General features: G+C 35.6%; 1 protein-coding gene across 1 annotated transcript in view; it reads right to left on the bottom strand.

The window, feature by feature from the left end:
* Positions 1–322: 322 nt before the first annotated feature.
* The window catches only part of LOC149836559 (putative sugar phosphate/phosphate translocator At1g06470), an 82,318-nt gene continuing 71,940 nt past the window's right edge, over positions 323–10,700 (bottom strand). Inside the window, exons 10-12 of the mRNA XM_090005434.1 lie at positions 3,134–3,228; positions 2,628–2,790; positions 323–848 (exon numbers count right to left, since the gene is read on the bottom strand). Coding sequence (XP_089861560.1) covers positions 2,667–2,790; positions 3,134–3,228 — 219 coding nt within the window. The 3' untranslated portion in view covers positions 323–848; positions 2,628–2,666. The remainder of the gene's footprint in view (positions 849–2,627; positions 2,791–3,133; positions 3,229–10,700) is intronic.

The raw sequence follows: 10,700 nt of genomic DNA, 5'->3' as shown, positions 1-10,700 counted from the left end.
GGTCAAGACTTGGTTTTTCGTGTTGAGCATAGCCAGGACCAAGTCAAGGTCACAAGTTGGTCAAGTGTTCATTCAGCTCAGTTGAAATTCAAGGACCAATCTGTCAGAGACATCCCAACTTTGGACTGGGGACCTGCAGACTCTGAGCCTTTCACCTAGATCTGAATAATATGACCTCAATAAAAGAAATAAAAATAAAAAAGAAAGTGAATAGATGATTGATAGAATAAGGTTTACTGATTTATATGCTCTCATCCTCATGTGAAGCTGATTAAACAAAATAAATACTTTTGAGACTACATCTAAATTGTGGAAAGATCACTAAATGAAAGAATTTTTTTCCATTCAATTGTGAAATGTTTTCTTCCTGTACATCGCCCAAGAATTTTGCACATTTCAACAATGAATAAATAAATGAGATTCAATGGTCTTTAATCTTCTGCCCAGTTGTCACAAAAATAACTTCATTAGTGATACATACACCATTAGAGCCAGGAACTTCTTCAATGGTAGAGGTGATGACAAAAAATCAGTCTACCCAAGCTACCTTTAATTGGGTAAACTCCGATCTTGTAGTAAACCAATTTTCCAGATTTTTAATATTGCCTGTGTTTTTAGCATTAGATAGTTACACAAGAGCCTGAAATTGCTGAAAAACACCCATTGGTGATCAGCACAGTATGCACCAAGTACAGTAGTTGATACCGCCAGATCATGTACAACCCAATAAAGGAACCAATACAAGTGAAGATACAAAGGAAACTCCAATGAGGATGGATTGCATGATGATGATGATGATGATGATGCTGTCATGTGGGGGTATCTTCAGTGTTTGAAAGATGACAAAACTGTAGAACACAGGCAGATCAAAGCTTCTAAACATTGTTTTATTTTGCTAAGAATTATATGAGAAGGGACAAATGAGAAAAAACTGAAAATGTAACATTATTCAAGAGAAGTTGATCTGATAGAGGGTAATCAAATAATATGTTCATTCCCAAGTTAAAAAGTTAAGAGATCATTCAATCCAAATAACTTAATCATATGCAAGGGAAAAAAAAGTAGATGGTATCATGCTAAGCATCTTTTGGAAATCAATATTGATAGAGTCGAAAGAAGATAAAAGATTCAATTCCAACAAGCACTCGTTCTCAGATGTTCAATTGCTGCAGTCTTCTCATCCCACTTTGATTATCACATGCAACACTTATTCAGCTCACTCTCCATGGCGGGGGCTTCCCTTACAAGGGCGATCCTTCGATCTCTCTTAAGCAAGACCCTTTTCCTCGGCCCTCTTCCTTATAATCTCTCTTTCCACACCTTTATATCTCTGACCTTTAAGCAAGGGACTACTATGAAACTGCATAGGAAGATCTTGTATGTTCATTCACCCATCTCCTCGCCCGTTTCAACAATAGAGTTTTATACATTAGTTCATTCATCCTGTTGAATATTTGTAATTAATATCTAACATGCCCCCTCCTTCAGAGGTCTCATTTACCAGTTAGTGATTATTTGGTATGTGCAACAAAAGCTAGAAATTTGAGAGGTTTACTCGGATCATCTGAATCCTCACACACCAACAGCAGTAATTTATTTTGATGTTCTTTTCTAGTAGCTCCTTGCTTTTATAATGGTGCCAGTATTGTTCATATTCTTGAATCTCAATTTGATTATCTTCTAAATCCAGGGTCTCACATGTGGTCTCACCTGCCTGTTCTAACTAGCATTCTCCCACATGATGAAAGTTAGAAAGCCACCAGCACCTTCAATTTTGATCATGTGTCAAGTTTTCTACCTGCACTGACCTTTTTCATGGTCATATGATCTGCATTACTGACAGTAAGTGGTTATCACTAGAACATATTAACCTTCAAGATCATGCAAGGCATGCATAGATATGTTACCGTATACATCTTTGAGTTGTATAAGTTATAGTATGTTCTTCTTGTATAAGCTATAGTCTGTTCTTCAAGCAATTGTAGATGCTCAGTTTTGGTTAATGACCAATGTATCTTTATGAAGACATACCAACACAGTAAGCTATCTTTTTCTTTTCCAGGACATCATTGCTTCTTCAGACACCATCTACCAGTTCTCATGTCAAAATAGACCCAGAAGAAGGTCTTAAAAGTACAAGCTGCACAATCTTTGTGTAGTTTCACATTTTCAATGCAAACCTTTTGAAGACTACGAAATTGATAACAACCTACTGACATCCAATTTACACGTCCCACTTTATTTGGAGTGGCACACTGCACTTGAGGCATTCAATGCCTGGTGAAAAAAAAAACTAAATTTCAGGTTCGCAAGCAATGTTGCAAGGAATTCCATGTCAACCTAGGTTAATGACGACTATAGATAATAATAGGTCAGCTTCTTATTAGTAAGTAATTTTGAGAATATGACTTACTATCCAAGAATGACCATCACAGGCATCCAAATGGCTTTTTATAGCATGAACCAGGGCATCCCACGGAGAGAGAGAGAGAGAGAGTGGAAAACATCAACCCAAACAAATACTAAGCTTCAAATCAATCTGTTGTCTTGCTGGTTTGGATAGCAATAAACAGGTTAACCAAATTCATCAAAAATGTCATTTTCCAAACACTAAAATAAAAGCTTACCTCAATGTTCAATTATGTCTATTGAAAACATCCCAGCTTTCAAGCTTCCTCATCCATCTCATCCATATTATCAAGAATGACATATTTTGCCGTCTCATTGTCATGTGGTAACCCAATGGATTCTCCATTCTCACCTAGATGACCTTTCTGCAGCTTCTGGTACCTGAAGGTACAAAATTGTTAGTCACAAATCTTGATTTTTTTATTGGAATGTTCATGAAATACAGTGGAAGTCCATGAAAATCAATGTCCTTGAGCCACGTGGCAATTTCTTTTGAACATAGTACCATAATTTAGAGCTTGCGACCAAAGACAGCTTGTTAAATTTTAAAGGGAAAAAAGGTAGATAACACCATTTTCTGAAGCTATCTTAACCATACTGGTTACTATAAACTATAAAGTATAAATGGATCTTTTCTTATTTTCCTCCCAGAAGAAATTATGATAACATTAAGATGGCATTACAGTCCTATACAGTTGCATTAAATTGAAAACGTTTTACTTACTTGTACCAGTTAAACAAACTGACACCAACCATTATGGTGAAGAGACCAAGTCCTTTTGACAAAGTGAACTGATCATGGAAGTAAAACACTGCAACCTGAGCAGAAAGAAGTATTAGATTTATATGAATATAATTTTCAATGCATAAATGAACACATTGCAACAAGTCAATCTTTAACGTCAGATGCACAATGGCATGACAACAACTCTCTTGGAAGTAACTCTGCTATGGAAGCTATAAAGATCAGTTTTTGTCAAAAACCAAAAAATAAATAAAGACTGATTACATTAAGAAAAGCTGAAGCTCGAAGGTTCAAATTGTGGCAAATAAAAAAAATGTATCCAGCACAATTCCAATTTCACAAATAAGAAAATCTTCATGTCCAGGAATTGTGCACCCGAACATGTTAGTGTTAAATTATGTAATCAATCATGTAATGTTATATATATATATATATTATATATAAGGTAATACATATACATATATTAATATATATGTATATGTATCTACTTATTATATATATAAAATATATATTTCTAATTGTTTAGCTGTAGGGGTAGTTTAGTCTTTTTACACATTCTTTTTCGGAATATGTTTTGTAATTCTTTTTCTTTTTTTTATTATTTATTTTTTTGTTCTTTTTGTAAAAGGTGAAAAGTACCTTGGAGGGGCCAACCATCTAGTCGTTGGGCCCCTTCCAACGGTCACATTTGTGACCGTTGGAGGGGCTCCAACAGCTAGAGGTGGAGCCTCTCCAAGGACTCCACCTCCACTATTTAAAAGGGCTCTCCCCTTGTGTATTCTTATGCTTTTGGGATTATAGCCCAAGCACTTTTTCAATCTTATGACTCTTGGGCATGCTTTTGCGCATTTGTGAGTTTGTGTCGTGCTTTTTGTGCACAAGTGTTTCAAGTGTTCTTGTTGTGCATATGTGTACGCATTTGTTTCCAAGAATATTGTAATATTGCTATTAGTATCTTGTTAAAGATACTTTTACATGGTATCAGAGCTTGGTTGAAGGAGGTTCGTGCTTCTATTTATTTTTCGAGTGCCTCAAAAAACGTGCCTTCAAGCTATTGGCATTTGAAGTGGATAACCTTCTTCGAGCAATATTTTGAGTGTCTCTTTCGTTAAGGAAGGCGTGAAAGTTTCTTGAGGTACGTATTATTTTTCAACTTCTATCCTCTCTAATGGGCGAAAAAGACTCACATTTCTCTCTTGGCTTTAAATTGAATGGCTCAAACTATCATGTTTGGGCCGGAAACATGGAAGCTCAAATAAAAGGTTAAGGGTCTTTGGGGATACGTTCTTGGTTCTATACCGGAACCCGAACCAAGGATTACTTTGGTAGAGAAAGGCAAAATCAAAATTCTCGAAGGAGAAGAGAGGAACAAAGCTCTTGAGGAATACTCCAAGAAACATGAAGAATGGGAAATGAAAAATTTCAAGATCTTTCTTGGATGTTTTCATCGGTTGAAACAAAGATAAATGCCAACATTATTAAATTCAAGAAAGCATTGTAAGCTTGGCATTATCTAAAAAAAATGTACACGTCAAGAGACTTGTCACACAAGTATTATCTCCAAAAAAGGGCTTTGACCCTTCAACAAAATGAGATGTCCATAAGGGAATATTTTGCGGAATTGTCGTCCATATGGGATGAACTCGCACTGCTTGAGCCTAAGTGGAGTGGAGAAGCTATTGAGCTTAGATACAAACAATTGGAAGAGGACCATTTTTTAATTTTTTTAATGGCCTTAGACCCGAGTTCGAGCAAATTCGGTCCTCTCTCCTTTCCTCCTTCGTTTCCCCCTCTCTTGAAGATGTCATTACAAAGCTAAGTGGGGAGGAAACTCGTATGAACTTTAGCAAAAACAATTCAAGTGTTTTTCCTATTTCAAGTAATGAAGAAAATGAAGGCGCTAATGTCGTATCAAGACCGGGGAACAATTTGAAAACTTATAAGCCTCCTCACTTCAAGAATCAAAATTCAAATGGTCAAGGTGTAAAGAAGAACTATAGCAAGCTTACATGTTATTTTTGTAAAGAACCGGGGCACATTAAACCTATATGCCCAAAATGGAAGAAAATACTTGATATGGCCATGACATCTTAACAAGAGAAACGACCATCATCGTCAAATGGGTCTCTCTCTCTCTTCATCAAATTGTAGAAGCTTTGCAACCTCTTCTCAAGGGAGGAACTTCCGGAACCGCTATGTCTACCTCTTCACCTTCCGGTAAGATATCTTGGCTTTTAGATTCCGGCGCATCTTTTCATATGACTCCAAGTGTTTGATCCCTTTTCGAATTTTCTAAAAATCCTCTTCCATCTTTTGTCTCAACGGCGGATGGAACACCTCTTGAAATAAAAAGAATATGAATTTTGAAAAACAAGATTTTTTTATCCCTAAAATTCGTCTTATACCAAAATTAAATTTAAATTTACTTTTGGTCTCTCAACTCTCGGATCATGGTTGCGATATAAAATTCACGTTTGATAAATGTTGGATTCAGGATCGCCGGTCTGGGAGATTGATTGGGGAAGGCTCTAGAAGAGGCGAACTCTACTACGTTGACTTTCTTCAAGTTCTCAAGAATCAATTTTGTAATGTTGTTCAAAACAAAGATATTCATGTATGACATAAAAGACTGGGACATCCCAACATTGTTAAAATCTCTTATTTTCCTTTTATTAAACATCTTTGTAAAGAAAATTTTGTTTATAATGATTGTATTCTTGAGAAAATGAAAAATCTACCTTTTTCTCAAAGATCCATGTTTTCAACAAAGCCCTTTGAAATTGTTCATTCCGATGTATGGGGACCCGCTCCTGTGATATCTAAAGGAGGATTCTCGTATTATGTTATTTTCGTGGATGATTACACTAAGTTTTGTTGGATATACTTTCTTAAACATAAACATGAAGTTTTTTCAATGTTTAGAATATTTCATATGATGATTTTAAATCAATTTAATGGAAGTTTAAAAATTCTTAGGTCTGACTCTGGTGGTGAATACCTTTCAAATGAATTCAAGAGTTACCTTGAATAAAAACATGAGAAAATGGAAAAGTTCATAATTTCAGAAGAGACTAATGGATGAAGAATTATTGTTTTTAAATGTTTGTCACCACAGTTGCACCAATTGGTTCTCTCCTACTTCCCCATCCATTCCCCTCCCCACCATTGCCCTCCCCCTCAAGCCGCATGATAATTTTCAGCTTCCTTCACTCCCTTTCTTTCATTTTTTATTTTTTTGGGAGGGGAAAGGGGTTAAAGTATCTCTATTCGTCTACTATGTTTCTATTGATTAGAATGGGTAGAGTTTGTGTGTCTAACATAAAATGCCTATAAAGTCCTCGGAGGAGTGGTTGTAGATCGCTTCTCCTAAATGATGACCTTCAATTAACTTAAGTTGACTCTACAATCTACATTCATGATACAAAATAGTATAACTTGTTGCAAAAGCACATAGTAGCCAATGGGATACCAATGATTAAAGAAAGGTCTTTGCATAACTTTGTAGAAGCAAAAATAAGATTATGATAATGTTGTTCACTTAAACAAAAGGATGCAAATGATATAAGAACAATCATAACCAAACCTTGGCATGGTTACTAATAACTATTGAAAGCCTATATAATATAGAGTATCAATAAATTTATGTAAAGTAACTTGTTAGACTAATGTGTACATACCCTATAAAGAAGGGGTATACTAGTCTTTTTACTTCTTTTTTTTTATGTCTCAAGGAGGGTCGACCCCTTATTTTTGTAGCGTGCTCTCATTCACGACAACTATTGAATAGAACATTCTATTATTCCCACTTTGTGTTGCCTCCTCCTCTAACCCTAACCACTCTCACTCCTATTTCTTCTCATTTTTGAAATGAAATGGGGGATCTTCGAAACACGAGCTTAGATTAACAAGGGAAAGTGTCAAGAATGACACTAAAGCATAACCCTTAAAAAGGGTATAACTGGAAACAAAATAAAAATAAAAATGTATTCTTTATTGATATGAAAAACCAATTGCTTAAGAAGCATTGGAGTAAAATACAAGAGGGGCTGCACCCCTTTATATACACAGCTGAAAGAGGACTCAATAGAGTTGTTGGGCACAGTCCAACAGCTCTATTTAGAGTTGTTGGAATGTGTCAGTCCAACAGCTCTATTAAGAGTTGTTGGACTGTGTCAGTCCAACAACTCTATTGTTAGTCAAGTCTGGACAGGACTTGACTAGCAACAGTCATTCTAGTTCAAACTGAACTAGATGACATAAAGACAAAAAATAAAAATAAAGGAAAAAAAATTACAGAAATGAAAAATGTATTTATATATATAATAATATAATATTATTATATATACATATATGTACAGTTTTACATTTTAACACTCCCCCTCAAACTTACGGTACAATGAGCGAAAGTTTGTCTAAGAGACAGTGAAATCAGGGAGCAGCGAGAGGCTTTGTAAAGAAGTCGGCTAACTGATATTCTGAAGTGACATATGGCAGATCAATTATCCTGTGTAGATATTCCTCTCTGACGTAGTGACAATCCATTTCGATGTGTTTGGTGCGTTCGTGGAATGTTCTGTTACTGGCAATGTAGATCGCACTTTTGTTGTCACAACACATTTGTGAAGCCTTTGTTGCTTCAGCTCCCATGTCAGCAAGCAGTCGTCGGAGCCAAACTACTTCCATGGTCGTGGTTGCCATGGCTCTGTATTCAGCTTCGGTGGATGAGAGAGATACCTTCTGTTGCTTTTTACACCTCCACGAGATTAATGATTCCCCTAAAAAGACACAAAAGCTAGTGGTTGAGTGTCTGTTATTGGGATCACCTCCCCAATCAGCATCAGTATATGCAATTAAATCAAGAGAAGAGGAGGAAGATAAGAAAAGTCCTCGTGAAAGAGAGGACTTGATGTATCTGATAATACGCATGACTGCTCCCATATGAACAGAAGTAGGAGCATGTTGAAATTGACTTGCTGTATGAACAGCATGTGCTATATCTGGTCTGGTAATGGATAGATAGGAAAGTGCCCCGACAAGCTGTCTGTAAGGAGTAGGGTCTGCAAGAAGTTCTCCATCATCAATCTTCATTTTAACATTAACAACTTCTGGAGTGTCAACTTTCTCATCATCAGTAATACCAGACCTGAAAACAATATCAAAAGCAAATTTAGTCTGAGATAATAAATATCCTCTAGAAGAATAAGCAACTTCAATGCCTAAAAAATATCTCAACAAGCCCAAATCAGTCATTTCAAAATGAGATTTAAGAAGTGTTTTGATTGTTTCAACTCCCTGTTTATCGCTTCCGGTGATGATCATATCATCCACATAGAGAAGAAGCACAATGATCCCTGCATCAGAATTCTTAATAAACAAAGCAGTGTCAGTTAAACAGAATTGAAAACCAATATCAATCATAACACGACTAAACCTATCATACCAAGCTTTTGGTGCTTGTTTAAGTCCATAAAGAGCTTTTTCTAAGCGAAGGACTTTACCCTTAGGAATACTTAGACCAGGAGGGGGTTCCATATATACTTCTTCAACTAGCTTTCCATTTAAAAAAGCATTTTTGACATCCATTTGAAAAATAGACCATTTTTTGATAGAAGCTAAGGCAATTAAGGTTCAGACAGTAGTCATACGAGCCACCGAAGCAAAGGTTTCTTCATAATCAATCCCATATTCTTGGGCATAACCTTTGGCTACTAAACGGGCTTTATATCTTTCAAGAGTACCATCACTCTTGATTTTAATTTTATAAACCCATCGACATCCTATAGTTTTCTTCCCTGGAGGAAGATCTTGAATATTCCATGTAGAAGCCTTTTCAAGTGCATCTAATTCAGCTTTCATGGCTTCTATCCATTTGATATCATTTTTTGCTTGAAAATATGTGGATGGTTCTTCATATGAGTGAATTAATGCAATAACTGCCCTATATGTGGGTGAGAAAGACTCGTATGATACAAACTTTCCTGGAGGCCTCAAGATTCGGGATGATTGTCTAGTTGGAATGTTAGAATATTTCTCAAGTGCACATGGAGGATTAGACTCTTGTCGCCTGGAATATTGAATACTAGTATCTCTATGAACTTCTTCATTTTCAACATTAAGATCAATAATTCTTTGATCATCATCAAAGTTACAGTCAAGGTCATATTCATCAGATGTTGATGTTAGATCTAGCAAAAAAGAGTACTCAGTGACGTCTTTTAATTTTCTAAAATCAAAGAAGCTCTCATTTTCAAGAAAGAAAACATTTCTAGACACATATAATTTATTATTTTTGAAGTCAAAACATCTATAACCTTTCTGGTTTTCAGCATATCCTAAAAAAGCACAGGGAATCGCACGAGGGGAAAGTTTATCATTTTTGTCAGTAAATATGAAACATTTGCACCCAAATATTCTTAGTCTAGAGTAGTCTGGAGAAATGTTCATAAGTTTTTCAATGGGAGTGATATTTTGTAACGAAGAAGATGGCATCCTATTAATGAGATAGGTGGCAGTTAAGGCAGCTTCTGCCCAAAAGTCTTTCGGGACTTGATTTGCTATTAATAAAGTCCTAGTGGTTTCTATAATATGACGATGTTTTCGTTCTGCCAGTCCATTTTGTTGAGGTGTATAAGGACAAGATCTTTGATGTGTGATGCCATGCAATTTAAGATAATTTTGAAAATCTGTGGATAAAAACTCTCCCCCTGAATCTGTGCGAAAAATAGTAATATCATTTTGAAACTTGTTTTTAACCATATTATGAAAAGTTTGAAAGTATGAAAATACTTCAGACTTATGTTTGAGAAAGTACATCCACGTATGTCGGGAGAAATCATCGACAAAAATAACATAGTAAACAAATCCTCCTTTAGAAATTACTGGTGCAGAACCCCAAACATCCGAGTGTATTAGTTCAAGTGGTCTTGAAGAGAAAAAGGTTCTGTTCTGAAATGGTAATCTTTTCATTTTGCCGAGAATACAATCTTTACAATCAAATGATTCAGAGTTACAAAATTTCCCTAGATTTGGAAAATGTTGGATTTTGGCTATATGTGGGTGACCAAGTCTCTTATGCCACAGTTCCAACTCTATTTTTTGAATATTATAACAAAAATCTTTCTTCGGCATTTCCAAAAAATCCATGTAATAGAGTCCTCCTTCTCTATGGCCTTCCCCAATCAGCTTGCCTGACTGGCGATCCTGTACCCAACAACCATGAGAAGAAAAAGAAATATTACACCCATAATCAGAAATTTGAGATACAGATAAAAGATTTAAATTTAATTTGGGAACATGTCTAATTTCTGGAATAAAAAAAAAATTTGTTTTATAAATTTTTTCAAAATTTCCTATTCCTTCTATTTCAAGAAAAGTCCCATCAGCAGTAAAGACCTTTGACACACTTGTTTTATTTTTAACACATTTGGATAGACTTTGATTATTTGGGGTCATATGAAAAGATGCACTAGAGTCAAGAAGCCAAGAAATTTTACCTAGATCAGAAAAAGATGAGGCTGTTGCGCCGGTTGAAGCTTCAGATGAGGAA

Source organism: Nuphar pumila, chromosome 5, assembly GCF_984573655.1.
Source record: "Nuphar pumila chromosome 5, dmNupPumi1.hap1.1, whole genome shotgun sequence".
Taxonomy (NCBI): domain Eukaryota; kingdom Viridiplantae; phylum Streptophyta; class Magnoliopsida; order Nymphaeales; family Nymphaeaceae; genus Nuphar; species Nuphar pumila.
The sequence above is the reverse complement of the archived record's forward strand: the minus strand, read 5'-3'. Positions and strand labels throughout refer to the sequence as shown.